This window comes from Mustela lutreola, chromosome 4 (assembly GCF_030435805.1).
Source record: "Mustela lutreola isolate mMusLut2 chromosome 4, mMusLut2.pri, whole genome shotgun sequence".
NCBI classification, from domain to species: Eukaryota; Metazoa; Chordata; class Mammalia; order Carnivora; family Mustelidae; genus Mustela; species Mustela lutreola.
Genome location: NC_081293.1, coordinates 165152913 through 165168641, shown reverse-complemented (window position 1 = coordinate 165168641; position 15729 = coordinate 165152913). Strand labels below are relative to the sequence as shown.

Genomic DNA, 15729 nt, shown 5'->3' with positions numbered 1-15729 from the left:
CAAGATTTCTTATTACAGATGCTTTCCCTAACAAAGAGACATTGTTAGAAAGGTCAGAATAATTACCGTGCATCGACTGGAGTGTTTCCTCCCTTGTGGTGTGTCAAATATACAATATTTATAATGATCAAATTATGTAAATTCACAGAAGAATAAGCATAAGATATTCTGCCTATATAGGCCTTCTTATTTCATGGTTCCTGTTTCTGTTGACAAGATCCTATCATTGCCTACTTTTTTTTACTTCTCTGAGAAACTGGTTTTCTATTGAAATTCTTAATGAGTTCTCTAGAGATGGTGCAGAAAAGTATTTCCCTGAGTTGCTCAAATAGTATAGCTATTTCTAAGGATTTTCTTGAATTCAACCTTGGGATTTCTGGAGTCTCAAGTCTTTTGAACTTATAGTCATTACTATTTTTCTTAAATCAGTCAATGCAATCATTTTTTAAAATTCATCAGTCAGTGATGGATAGCACAGGCAATATGAAATGGCAGATGATATGTATATTACTTATTTATAATTTTAAAAAGCATGGAATTTCTTTTTTCGTTGAGTTATACTATTCTAGGAAGAGTTTCGATTCAGATAGCTTTATTCTCTGAAAGAAAAAATAGCATGAAATGCTTTTCAGTCATCTTAAGTAGTAAGAATCAGCATGATGTTCAACATTCGCAATAGATTTGACTATTAGTTTAAAAAATAATCTCCCCTTGTCTCATTCAACTGAAGAATCCTTTGCTGACAAAGCCATCACATCAGTTGGTTGCTTAGTCTCTCACCGTCAAATATTTTTAGGGTGAATCTGGGCATGGACATTACTATTAAAAACAGAAAACTGAAGACTCTGTCTTCTCTCTAGGTGAACTCCAGAAACCTTGGTAGCGACAATCACTCTCTTTCCATTTCCCTGTAATCAGAAAAAAGCTCATGACCCTAAGGTTGCTTTAGTTTTAAACTTAGAAAGCCCATTAATAGCTTTATTTAGGAAGTCTTGCTCGAAGAGTTACTTTCATTTATTGCCAAGGAGAAACTGTCCCTTGTCTGGTTATGTGGTTGGGAGAAGAACAGTGAAAAGTCTTTGGCCTGAAGGTACGGGCGTGCATTGCCTGTTTTCTGGTATATGTGACTCTTGTAAAAGACAGACAGCAGTTCTAACTCATTAGGGCCTGTATATTTAGGTCAAAACAGTGGTCCTTACACATAACTGGACTTTTAAACATGCAGGGAGTTTTTAGATTCATCCTGACCTAGTAAGTCAGGATGTCCAGGGGAGGGCCTGGGTTTTATACAGCTCCCAAGAGCATGTTGTGTGCACCTGTGTTAGGAGCCCCCAGAGGATAAGGCGGGCAAGTGTCTCTGTTTCCCACTGAGCATTCCTTTCATTTTTCCTCTGTGCCATGGTGAGCACTGAAGCCCTTGGTCCAGTGGCCAGCCCAGCCTCCACCCACCTCCCCAGAGTCTTGCCTGAACCGTGGTAGCACCAGCCCATGGGGGGCATTAGTCCACATTTAGAAAGTAGCTTGGGCCTTCCTGTTTTCAGTTGTCCTTTGCCACTTGTTCTAGGAAAGAACATGGTAACAGCCCCCTCAGGCTGTTGGCAGCATCTTATACTGTTCATCAGTCAGAAAGCATGTGACAAAATGCAGAAGCAGTGAAATAGAAGCATGAAATCACCTTATGTTTGCATTCTCTTGCCTTGTGGCTCAAGGCTCTGGGGTGAGTACTGCTGAGACACCCACTCATGGCTCCTCACTCTTCCCTTTGTCCTCTCGCTCCCACTGTTTCCGCCTTGGCTCCTGGCGCACCTCCCTTTGCTTCTGCTCATCATAGAGTAGATATTGTTATCCTTACACATGGCAAAGTTAACTGTAAAACAAGTGACTTCGCATTTTCAAAGGCACTACATGGGCAGTTGTTGGTCAGATGGTTTCTTAAAGTGTGAGTGTAAAAGAACCAGACTGTTCAGGGTTTTTCTGATTAGTTTACCAGAACATGAGCATCTTAATGTTTTCTCTCGTCTGCTACTGTTACTCTTGGGGGTCCTCTATTTATTTTAATGAGTTAACTGTTCAAGTGATTTTAGAAAAATTCTTTATAATTTTCTATAGATTGGTCGGTCTAGGCTACTAATCTTTCATATCACATGTTCTAACTCAAGATATTCCCCACTCATATGGTTTTGGACGAAGTACAGCTTGTGTAATTTTCACATTCCTGAGATCACCAGGCAGTTTTGCTTCTTACGAGTTGGGAACTATAGAGAGGTAAACATGAATCATACAGAGAAAGAGAAAAATCTCCTTGGCATTGGCCAGTCCTAACTTCAGGTGCATTGCTCTTTGAAGCCAACTGCTTATCCTAGGAACACCCTATGGGAGAGGCACTTGATAGGATGACTCAGAAGTCTGGGAGCCCTCTCCCACATCTGGCCTGCAGGCCTCCAAGACCCTAGGCAAGGCCTTTCCTACAGAAGGGCGACTGCTTCTCTGTGGCTGTGTTAGGCAGAGGGACAGGAAGAAGGAACATCCTGTCCTGCTGAGAATGGGAACAGAAGCCATCAGAGGGCCCCACATCCCCACTGCACACCCCACATGATCTGACCATGGGTAAGAACTTTTCTATCCAGATCTGCATGGAAATAACACTCTTCATTATCAGAGATCTTTTTGAGTACGTCGGAATGCGGTGGCACAACTGAGCAGGCACACAGATGTAAACTCCCTAAATACAGATACATTTCTGGCTGGCTTGATTCATTCATTCATTCTGTCAGTCAGTCATTTATTTTCAGTTTCATGCGTTTTCGTTATTATTTTTTATTTTATTGAAAATATTCACAATACCAACCCTCTGTTCATATGACATGGTTAGTCTTACTCTGCTTTGTTCACGATAATCTGTTCTTTTACATACTGCTTAGTATTGTGGTTAAGACCCAAGATTCTGGATTCAGGCCCTGAATAATTGATTTCCTGGCTGCACCCTTGCTGATCATGCAAGTTTGGCCAATTTACCTAATACCTCCCAGCCCCAGATTCCCCATATGCAAAGTAGGGTTGGAGGTGGTTCCTACCACATGGGGTGGTTGTGAGAAGTAAGTGAGAAAATCCATGTGAAGTGTAAGTCATGGTACCCAGCACAGGGTAATATTTACTTGTACAATTTTTCTCTTGGGCCCAGGATGGGGATGCTTGTTTACACTCTTATTTCATTATCTTGGTTTCCTTAAATCCTTGTTAGAAGAAGGCAAGTCATAGATAATAAGTAATTATGGGTTTTTTTTTTTATGCTTTATTTCCAAAAAGAAAGAATCTGTCTTTGTTGATTTATAATATAAAATGATTTATAATGGCTTACACATGGAATTCAGGTGGGCACCAAATTTCTCTCAGAAGTTCCCTCTGGGAGAACATGGTAGTATATGGCAAAGTCAAATGAGGATTGTTTTTTTTTCCTGGCTGGTAATATCAGCTCACATTTCTCAGTGTTTCTGGAGTTGTTTCTATTTACTTATTCCTTAGTGATCAAGGACACAGTATTCTCATTTGGAAATATATAATTTCACTGTAGATTTTTCCATCACTATATGTTTAATATAACAAAGATATAAAATGTACACGGGGACAAGGCTAGAAGCATGATCTAAAATATGGGGTGCCATGAAGTTATTTAGGTGACTCTCACATCTGGTGGGGAGGTGCCCTTGATTGAAATGTCTCTTTGGAGAATTTCATGTATTTCTCACCATAAAGTAAAGGACATTATGGGGAAGAGAGGGAAACTTAGGAATGCAAATAAATCTCCTCACTTATTGGGATTGTGTTGTATTTTTTTTCTAAAAGATTATATCTGTTCAGTCTTTAATTAACCACTGAGGAAGTACCAGGTCATCGGCTAGCAGCTGGGGATGTAAAGGTTAATGATGATCACCCCATACTCTCGTTCTTGACAGTGTATTAGCAAGGAACACACACACCTGTTATGATTAGGAAAAAAATGTAAACGATGTAATTGAGATATTCACATCTTACCACGTCAAAAAGGACTCTTTTTAAGCTCACAAAAACCAACTGTGTTTTCTAATTGGAGAAGCCACCCTTTTCCTTAGAGTAGAGTCTCAAAAATGCCTTTGTGCGTGGCCACAAAAGTTTGTGAGAGAATTGTAGAAGATGTACCAGAGTGCGACGTCGGTGATTTGTTCAGTTTTTCTCCCCCGGCCTTCAAGACATACGTTTTGGTATTGTCCAAACTTGGGGTGGGGATGGGGTGGCGGGATATTTATTTGTAATTCAAAGATTCTGAAATGTTTTCCTATAGGTCATCTTCTTACCTCTGAAACCATTTACTGGTTAAATAGGTCCTGTATTACCAAAGCTAAAGAGAACTTGATTTGAGATTTGAGTTTGTGTAATGACTTGTCATTAACTAAATAAGATTTTTTTTTAAATTGGCCACAAAGATTTTTCTTTTCCCTTTTAATAGAAATCTGTATTTGTTTTTTAAGATGTTATTTATTTATTTGACAGAGAGAGAGAGAGATCACAAGTAGGCAGAGAGGCAGGCAGAGAGAAAGGGGGAAGCAAGCTGTCTTCTGAGCAGAGAGCCTGATGCGGGACTCGATCCCAGGACTCCAAGACCATGATCTGAGCCGAAGGCAGAGGCTTAACCCACTGAGCCAACCAGGCACCCCAATAGAAGTCTGTTTTTTTTTTTTTAAATTGCACTTGAGTTATTTTTCCGTAGTACCCTTTGTCAGTCTATTTTTTATCTCCCCTTAAGGTATGCTTCAGCGAGGGGATATGTCATTGGCTTAGTACATATTGATATTCTTTCTGAAACAGGATATGATATAGTATAATACTTGCATAATCAGGATTCTGTCTAGACTGGTGAAATTAAAATAGTGACAGAGCAAAAGGAATCTCTTTCTGAAATAGAATACTTTAGGAAACATGACTTTACCAGAATATTGATGAAGCTTGCAAATATGGAGTGGTATTTTATATCAGTATTAAAGTTAAGGTTTTCATATCTAGAATGCCTTGTTGACTTTTGTATATTATCTTATTGGTATTCATTATTTTAGACTGGCCCACCAGAAGATAAAGGTCAATATGATGTAAACATTCCAGTAGGGATAAAGAGGAACCTCAAACATAAGTGCATCTCAACAATATATAAAAATATAAAGTAGCAGATGCTGTCTGTGGTACAGAAGAGGGGAAAATGGTCACATTGCCTGTGTTTGGGGCTAAAGTATAATCCATAAACATTCTTTGATGACTAAGACGCAAAACCAAATTCCAGTCTTAAATCTCAAGAGAGTCGATTAACTAAAGCCAAATTCTTAAATCATTTTGGAGCTCTGCATTTGTTTAATAAAATAATTCTATTTTCCTATTTATTTTTCTAGGTATGTTTCCTTGAACAAATTACCAAGGAACTATTTTAAGCCAGGGACTGCTTTGAAACCTGCTAAAATATATTTCTGCTGCTTTCATTCCCATGAGGCCAAGAAGGGTGTGGGGAGAGTGACCCTGTACTCTTAGGACCAGCCTTGACCAAATCAGTGGGTGTCCCAAACAGATGGACGGCTTCTCTCTTATCTCAATATTCTGGAAATATTTGCTCTTTATTTCTATAAAGCAGAGAAAAGACTAACCTTATAGCATTCATTTGAAGTACAAAGGTTTTGAATTAACACATGGGATAGAATCAATTCTCAGGCGTGCACCGGATCTGTGATCTTGGACAATATAATTTACTATTTCTCAGTTTCCCCGTCTATAAAATGGGTATAATAGTAGTTCTGTCTTTATAAGGGCATAATGAGGATTAAATGAATCAATTCCCATTAAGTCCTTAGCAGAGTGGCCATCAAATGGTGACTTCTTAACAAAAATAGTATTACCTAGTATGATTATTTAAGTATCATTCATTTATCTGAAGATGAATTTTTACACATTTACTTCAAGCATATCTTAAATTTGAAATAGTAGTGAATTTTCTTCTGCTGTGAAGAAAGCTTACAGTCCTCCTTGAAGTATAGTAAATGACGGTTGGGTAATAGAAATTTAACTCTGCATCCTTTTGGATCTTTCATTCCCAGACTGGCCTTCAGAATTGTAGCATGTGGGAACATTAGCTTCACTTGAGAATTCTCGCAACAATTTGTATTCTCATCACTCAGACCTCGTCAGCCACTGCTCTCTGGAAAAATACCCCCAAACCCCACAGATAATAGGTATGGGATGACCCCCCAGAAACGTACATTGGTTGCCCTTTCTCATATGAGAGGGCAGGAATAGGTATCATGTAAGAATAAAGAAAAACATGGTAAGCCAGGTAGTTGAATCTGTTACGTGTATCTATCTAGGTTTAAATCACAAAAGAGAATAAAAATGTTCCAAAACAGTCATAAATTCTTATCCATATGCTTCCTTAGAGATGTGGTTATGGCTCTTATTTCTTCTCCTGCACGAGACAAGGGAGATTTGCGTTGACAGAGCCAGTATTTAAGGCAAGGGTGGAGTGGTGAATCAGCATGGTGAGTTAGTCCGAGCCTCACTAACGCCCCACACTCTCTTTCCCTGCTTGGTCCTCAGCCTAAAGCAAATCTAACCTTGGCCACACTGTGTGCTAATACCCTGGTCCTGCATCCTGTAGGTGTTGGCTGTGTTTCCTCCCTGAGGTGGGCAGCCATTTGATTCTGTCATAGGCACGAGGATATTGAAATTCAGAAGCTCATGGTTGCTGGTACATTCATTTTTCTCTGGTTGATATTCTTTCTATTTTACTTACTTATTTTTCTGTTTATTTGAATATAAATGGGTATATTTGAATATAAATGGGTAACATTACCTTGGATCTAAATGACATCCACAAATATATTGATTTGAATTAGTAGCTGATCAATAGTATTTGTGTTTGTTTTTAATATGGTGACCCTGTATTTTCATATGCAAGTTCTGTGGGGAATTTAAGGTCTCCTTTTTCTTCATGAACCAGCGCAAATTCAGGTTTCATTTCTTGGACCTTCTCTTGGTGCTATAGATGATATATTTATAAGAGCATAAAATATTAAGCCTTCTGCTTGATGGTTACCACTCCTTGTATGATGTTCATTAAATACATGACACACAACATGAAAAACAATACTCTTAGGTACAAACACACAAAACATGGTAGGTCCGGTTTTTTCCTTTCCTGCACTTACTTAGTTCCACTTTTTGGAATAGTAAGAATGTGGTATCACTGATATAGAAACCTGTTCTTTTAAAGGTTACTCTTTTTGTTTGCATAGATATTTATGTTTTCTGCTCTTGCTGATTTGCCAGTATTGTCAGAAGTGAAGTAAATGTTTATTGTCTTGGGTGTGCTTCTAATTTACAATAGCAGTTTGACATCAGATGAAGGACCTAATATGTTTTGAGTTTACCTTTTAAGATGAAGAGTAAATAGAAGAGTGATAAGTCCTTAGATATTAAATAATTTTCAGTATATTAAACTTTTTTTCTCTTGTAGTGAGAGATTTTTCCTGAGGCTGAATAGAAATGGACTTCCCAAAGCCCCAGATAAACCAGAACGACATTGCTCTCTCTTTGTGGTAGGTGGATCTTGTTTCTTCTCGGAGGCGGATTTTTCCAGCTGTACTTCATGTTTCTTGAGGAAATAAATTATTGTGAGAGAACATAGTGACTTCCCTTAACCTTTGTAAATAACACTCACAGTACAGGAGGGCAGGGCTGCGGGCCTGGGTATTATGGAAGACATGTGCTGTGATAAGCACTGGGTGTTATACACAACTAATGAATCATGGAACCCTACCTCAGAAACTATTGCTATATTATATGTTGGCTAATTGAACGTGATAATGTAAACCATAAAATAAAGTATAAGTGCTTGACAAAAACAAAACAAAACAAACACACTGAAGTACAGTTAGTGCCCAGAATCTTGAATACCACCATTCATACACACATCTGTGTTCCTTTGGTTTATGTTGGAGCCTGTTACACTCTGCATGACATAGAGCATTTAGGATGTACTTAATTAAATGGTTAAAGAATGATTGAGTGAGAAATTTAAAAAAGACTTTTTCTTTAATGTATTATTTGACATCAGTAGACTTACCCTGTAAACTTGTAGTGGTATTTTTATTTTATTAAGTTTTTATTTAAATTCCAGTTAGTTAACACAGTGTAATATTAGTTTCAGGAGGACAGTATAGTGATCCAGCACTTCCATACATCACCCAGTGCTCATCACCACAAATGTACTCCTTAATCCGCATCATTTATTTAACCCATCCCCCCCAGCTCCCCTCTGATAACCATCAGTTGTTTTCTGTAGTTAAGAGTCTGTTTCTTGGTGTCTCTCTCTTTTTCCCTTTGCTCATTTGTTTTGTCTCTTAAATTCCACATAGGAGTAAAATGTGGTATTTGTCTTTCTCTGACTTATTTTGCTTAGCATAATACTGTCTAGCCCTATCCCTGTCTTTGCAAATGGCAAGATTTTGTTCTTTTTATGGCTGGCTAATACTCCATCAATACTCCATTTCGTGTGTGTGTGTGCATGTGTGTCTCACATCTTTATCCATTTATCTGTCAGTGGATACGTGGGCTATTTCCATAATTTGGCTATCATAGAATGGGCCTTTTTTTTTTCTTTTAAGCATCATTTGACATCCATAGACTAAGAGTGTTAATTTGATCAAGTGGTATTTTTAGAACAGGATTTGAATTATATGCTTCTGTTACAAAATTCCATTAAGAATGTCTGCATTATCTTTGTCTTCTGTTAATTGTAGAACTAATGTGCTATGACCTTTAATAATTCTATATAACTTGTGAGTTTTAAAATAATCCCACTTTTTTTTTTTGATAGGATTTAGGTAGCAGTGAGCTAAGAAGGGACGTCTATATCACTGTGCACATTATCCGAATTGGTAAGTCTAACACTTGCCGGTGTGATAGGTGTGATAGAACAGGGGGAGAAATGCTGAAAGGTCTCTGTGTTGGTGTGATCTCTTTGCTGTCTGGATCAGAAAACAGTGAAAGCCAGTTTGGAGTCTGAGAATCACCACATTTGGGATTGTTCCCATGCCTCCCCAAACTCACGGATGTCTTCCTCATGCATAGACTTTGTTTTCTTCCCATAGAAGTCATTAGGTAGTTTGTTGTGCTTTGTTTTTATCGGACTCCATAAACATATTTGACTCAAAATTTCTTATTTGTCTTTTTAAATTCTAATTTCTGTTAACAGCATCAATTAAACTTCTTTAGGATCTGGATTTCCTACAAGTTTATGAAAATTTTATATACTAATTGGCATTTTCCAAAGTGCAGAATGCTACAGAGCATTATTGCAAAAAGTGCTAGACAAGTAAAGGGTTATGAAACCCTGAATGCTATATATTTTTTCCACTTTTATAATATCATCAGCTCATTAAAGGGTCTCAGAAGTCCTCCAGGGAAATATTAAAATGCTTCTCTGACTTTGTTGGCCCTAGTTTTCTCCAAATTCGATTTGACCATGGAAACATTTGCATAATGTAACATTTATTATGTAATAAATGTAACAGTTATTAAGATCTTGCAGAGCACACTTTGGGTGTTCCACACTGAACTTGCACAACAGAGCCAGAATAAATTCACTTGTTTTTACTCATAAAATGCCCCTAAAAGCAGGTAGTTTATGGCAGAGGTGCTAGGTACGATGAAGTATGACATATCCTACACCGTTTTTCTATTAAAGCTAACCAGCTGATACTGGGAACTGGTTCCCACTTGTTCACTGCCTGTGCTCCATTCTTTGCTTGGGAATACTTCTACCCCATAGTCATGTCTTGCCATGCAGTCCTGCATAGTGACTTTTATTTCTATAGTCTTTTCTCTTTTGCATCTGATAGCCGTGTTGTGTACTGAGAGAGACTATAAAAACACGTTGCCATCCTAACATGGATTTTCCATATATTTTTTCTTATAAAAGTCAGTTCTGAAAACCCAGTTTCATTGTATGCTCTTTTTTGATTTGAGGGGCTGTTGAAATAAAAAGAAAAAGAAGTAAACTTTTTCATTTTAATTTTCTTCTTATAAGTGAGTATATATGGGGAAAAAATTAGAAAGAATCTTTAAAAATATTGAGAAAGTTGGAATGTGTGCTGCTGACTATTTATGAGAGAAAGCTTTTAGGCTCCCAGAGGGGCTGGGGGCAGTTTGTTAGATAATTCTTTGAGAGTGTGTTCTTTTCATTCAAATTCATAATGCCGTTTGTTCATGTAAAATGTGGTTTTAGATGCCTTCATGTGAATGCTGCATTGAATGTAATCTTCTACAGTATCAAGAGAAAAAACTCCTTTTGCTTTCAGAACTTTCTAGAAGATATCTGTAGGTTTTGGGTGGTAGAAACACATGTGGCAGGGAGGCTCCAGGCCCTGCTCGCCCAGGGCCTGGAGGCCCCTACTGCCTCGGAAGCCATGTGCATGTTACCAGTCACACAGCTGCCTTTCAAATAGGCAGCATTAGATTAGTAATTGCATTTTTTTCCTAAGATTTTTATGATCATTAAGCCACCAGAATGAACGTTGAATCGGAAATTACCTGTTACCCATTTCTGCCCCTGAGCTTTGGTCTCAGCTTGACACTGAGATTACTGCAAGAGTTGCCTGATGATCGGGTCCCTTTTACTGTTTTGACACTTTGAGACTGGGAAGAAATTAGATTAAAGGTAAGAAACTCTGAGAAAGGGCAAGGCTTCGTCTGCTGCAATGAAATTAAGGAGCAGAGGATTCTTGTCTATCAGGGACAGATACCTCTTCTTCTAGAATGTCCCTTGTATCTGCTTTAGTAAGAAAAGGGCATGCTGACCCTCACTGGCTGCAGAGAACGGGAGCAATGGCACCTTGCCTCAGAAACTGAGCCTGGATCTTTGATTGTTCAGAGGAGGATGGGGAAAAAAAGAGAAATAAATAGTTCCATATCCTCCTGGCCACCCTACTCAAGGTTTTACTACCTCTCTGTTTCTCCTTTTGGCTTTTAGTTGGTAGCTAACACTGTTTGCTAAATATTACTAAATATTTTTTAACCTTCCCTATGCCTACCTTCCTTTCTGCTTTGAGAATTTTCCTGGAAATCTGACCAGAACTGTGAACTTTTATTAATTCTAGAATGGGGAACGCCAGGCCTGGCATCAAGTAGTCTTTGCAGCACAGGACCCGACCATGGTTTTGGTATCCAAAGAGTGGTGCCTGCCGACATAAGAAAGAAAACTTGAAATTGAGGATCTGAGGACATGAGGGGTGTGAGGGCCTAGCCCAGCGATCAGAGAGGGACTGGAACCTCCCTGCCGCCTTCTCAAGTTGCAGGGGATGGCTGCCTGCACCCCTGTATGGGGCTGTCCTCCCCCCAGACACCTGCAGTTCTAGCCAAAGGGGGTAAAAAAAAATCAGGGTGCTAGGCCTGCCCTGCCTAAACTTCTGGGAATTTAGAGCTAGAGGAGTCCATGGAAGTAATCATGATGAGAGTTTCAGGGGTTTTGTTTTTATTTTTTACAACTAAATTTCTTGTGTGATGTTAAGTGATTTTTGAAATACTCCACTTGGGAATCTTCCAGTCATTCTGTTGTCTTGCATTTACCAGGGAATGATTAAGCAAGAAACATAAATTGTGATGTTGGTAGAGATAGGAGGATACATTTCATCCTAATGCAATCTGTAATAATAATTAAAATAGAGATACCGTAGACTTCTTTCCCCCCTTTCACGAGTGATCAGAGTTTTAAATTTGTGACTTTTGTGAGTAAAGTATAATTTGTTGTTAAATTCAAGTATGACAGGACAGTGTTTGATTTGCCAGTGTAATTTATGTTAAAACGTGGGTTGAAATTTAGCTACATATTAAAGCATAAGGTCATGAAAATGTGATTTTTTAAATTTTGTATATCTAAAGAGCAACTGGCCTGTTTTCTAGTTTTGAGTCTAATTGATAAAATGAGATGTTTTCATGCTATTTGTAAGCATTTCCCTAAAAATGATGCATTGGTGGGGTAATTTTATTGTATTACTGATAAATAAAAGCCAGTTAGATATTGCCACCCCACCCCACCCCACCCGCCTTGCTTTTCTGTGGTACTCCTTTACCATCGGCTTTGGGAAGTGCTGGAGTCCTCTAGATGTGCTATAGGAGAATTTTGCTCAGATGGAAAACAACTTCTATACCCGTTCGTTGCCAAGCATCTGGAAACAGATTTGCATATTTTTTCATTATTTTTCCTCACATTAACTTATTATGTTTCAGCTTCAGAATCCTATCTGCTTTCTGTCTTCAAAATTATCCATTGGCAAATATAATAATAAATTAAAACAGTATCTCCATAACATACTTAAAAATATATAACAATTGAAACAAGGTGAAACTGTGTCAGAGTGAAAAGCATCCCAGGAGATTTTAGCCATTGGCTGAATTCTAATCAGCCTGAGCCCTGGGTCAGGAAAGGGACCTGCACACTCATTTGATCATCTTTGCTTACTTGTTTTAGCTTCAGGGAATCTCACATTGCTTCCTTTCAAAGGTGAAATATTTGAAATAGTTCTTTAAGTATGGAACTTTTCTCAAAAATAGAAAAATGAAATGGCACCATTATTGGCATTTATTGACCCAGACCTCCTGGGTTGTCTTCATGAATCCTTGGGGAAGGGTTCCCAAACAGAGGATCAGCTCCAGTCTCCATGTTTCGTTGGTGACAGCTGGTGCCCAAAGTTTCATCGATGAGCCCGAGGTCACACAACAAGGTGCCTGGAAAGGAGAGTCAAGAACTGAAGCAACATCTCCTGCACCCTTTCATTGCCCAGTTCCATTGGTTAGGGTCTCTGTATCCGCTGAAGGTGCACTGGTCGAGTGGCTGCATGGGTTATGTTTGCTTTTCCATTGAACAGGTCGAATGGGAGCAGGAGAGAAAAAGAATGCCTGTAGCACCCAGTACCGGCGACCCTTTGGCTGTGCAGTTCTTAGCATTGCCGACCTTCTGACTGGAGATACAAAAGATGACCTCATCCTGAAGGTGTACATGTAAGAAGCACGCCCATGGATGGGCTGGGGCGGGAGTGGGGGCACGTGTGGATGCCATGTGGTGAAGGTCACTCCAAGGGGGTCATGGGAGAACAGGGGGCGGGGTTGAGTTCATGAGCCACCCCTCCCAAACTCAATGTGGAGACTTGCGACGGGCGAGCCCGTTCAGCAGTCAGAGGAACTGTGAAATCAAGAACCCAAGAAAACAAACACATTAGCATGGGCTGGACCATCCATGTCACAGAATACCACCTCTGAATATAAGAACCGAACCTGTCCTTACCCTCAGTTCATTTGTTCTTGGAAAACGGACATAGTTTTTAACACAAACTAATTAGAACTCGGAACAGAAGGGGCAAGTAGGTGATTTCCCTTTTCTTTCATGTATTATGAGTTTGTTAGCTCTGCCCAACAAAGTGCCAGGAAGAGGAGGGAGGCTTAAGCCACAGGAGGTGATTTTCTCAGTTCTGGAGGTGGCAAGTCCTCGGTCAGGGTGGTGGCTTGATTGATAGCTTCTGAGAGCTGGGACAGACAGTCTATTCTGTGCCTTTCTCTCCTAGTTTCTGGTGGTTTCTGGTTGTTTTCAGTGTTCTGTGATACTGCCCAGCATTGCCTTCATCTCTGTGTCCATATTTCCACCTGTTATGAGGGCATGGTTATATTAAGTTGGAACCCTACCCCAGTGACCTGATTTTAACTTGATTACTTCTGTAGAGGCCCTGTGTCCAAATAAGGTCACATTCTGAGGTACTAGAGCTTAGGACTTCAATATTCTTTTTTGTTGTTGTTGTTGTTGTTGATGTTGTGGGGAGATATTTAACTTCTGGCACTCCACTAAGAAAATCACTTTATGTACTCCAAATCAGTTGGTTGATTTTTTTTAAATGCACATGGTTTCAGACCACCCTGCCCTGAGCATCTCCCCAGAGGTTTGAAAATTGAGAGTTGCCATACTGTAATTCCTTCACTCTGGGTTGAGGGAATGGGTAGGGGCGTGGGCTCATTCTTGTTTGGAGACCATACGGCTGGCCACCTCCATGAGCGAGCTTGTTTGAGTTTCATTTCTGTCTGTGGAGCTGATAAACCCAACATATGCCAATAGTTTTCCTATGTTGGGTTCATATGAGTGGCCCACTGCCTGTAGGACATAGACTTCAAATTGATTTTGACCACTGCTGGAGGGTTTCATGGATTTATCCATTCTCCACCCAGTGCCCCTGGGACCTATGCCACATATTTGCTAATTAGTTGACAAAGATTTGTCTGTAGCCTGTGGTTTAGGACCAGCAATTCTGTCTGTTCTCTTTTAAGAGGGATAAAATCTGTGACCTTGATTTTAACTTGCAAACTTTGGGTGAAACTAGCAGGTAGTAAAACTCACTACTCTTTTTATCATGTGGTGGCCCTCAATTTCCATGATAATCCTCTTTCCAAACTCTCCTGATGATCATTAAATGCAGTGGTTTTGAAATAATTCTGGGGAGAATGGCCACCATTTATAGTGTGCTTACTACGTGTGAGGAACTGTGTTAAGCATTTTCCATGTATCATGTGACTTTATCCCCACAACATACCCATGAAGCAGGTGCTGTTGGCTCTGATTTCCACGTAAAGGGACAGAGAGGCTAGATGATGCCCCAAGTCACCGGGTTCATAAGAACAGGAACCAGATTTGAAGTCAGGACTGACTCCAGAATTTGAGATGTCAAAGGTCCTAAGCTTTTGGGTGTTCACCACCATCCAGTAGTGTGATAATGATGCTATTGTGTGGCCTTGCTTTTTAAGAAAACTACCACCATCCAGTAATGTGATAATGATGCTATTGTGTAGCCTTGCTTTTTAAGAAAACTAGAATTCCTTATAAACAGTCTCAGGCATGTGTAGCAAGCACTCTATCTTGCCTTTGGGAAAACAGGACCGATGGTCACATCCTCCCCCTCATTATGCAGCCTGCTGAAGAAGACCCATGAAATCCAGCTCTGCCTATGGGAGACGCTCCCTCACATAACAATAAATTGTGGTGCTCTTTATGCTTGTTATTGTCTGTTTTTTTATAAGCATCAAATAAGGTTTTAGATGATTCTTGCTGGAGAAGAGATCCCCTTAAAAATGCCAGTTCAGCAAATTATGAATCTGTTTCAGGAAGCATGCCAGCTGATCCAGTCACTGTGGGTTAAGACTAAAGTGTGATTTTAGTAGAACATTTTAAGGAAGTGCCTGTTAGAAACAATTTGGAAGAAATTTCTGTTTGTTAGTGTGACCGAATCCCTAACCCATCTGGGTCTCAAATATGGAGCAGTAACAAATACCTCATGTGAGCCCGGAAGCTATTTCAGTCACATACTTGAGCTTGATTTTGCATGGAGTTCTGTAGGTTAAAAGAATGAATTCTGGAGTCGCTTCACTAATAGGAAGCAGGCCATCTCTTCCTTCCCCACTGAGCTGAAATAAGAAAATTAGAGGCAGAATATACTAAATGGCAATTTGTTGTCCTGCAGCTGAACAGGTGGGATGGTTTCATTTCATCTTAATTTCCTTGCTTTCTAAGATTCAGTGCACCGTCTGGTACCCTATTGTTAAGTGGCCCAAAAATGACCTTCATCGTGTTCATCCTGGAAAAGCATATGGTGATGAAATAAATATGTAGTCAAATTGTGAACT

At 39.5% G+C, this 15729-nt stretch overlaps 1 protein-coding gene across 3 annotated transcripts in view; it reads left to right on the top strand.

Moving 5' to 3' along the window:
* DOCK4 (dedicator of cytokinesis 4) overlaps positions 1-15729 on the top strand; it is a 455246-nt gene that overhangs the window by 249792 nt on the left and 189725 nt on the right. For all 3 annotated transcript variants that reach the window (XM_059171596.1, XM_059171597.1, XM_059171595.1), the window contains exons 9-11: positions 7526-7607; positions 8888-8948; positions 12936-13068. In XM_059171596.1, coding sequence (XP_059027579.1) covers positions 7526-7607; positions 8888-8948; positions 12936-13068 — 276 coding nt within the window. The remainder of the gene's footprint in view (positions 1-7525; positions 7608-8887; positions 8949-12935; positions 13069-15729) is intronic.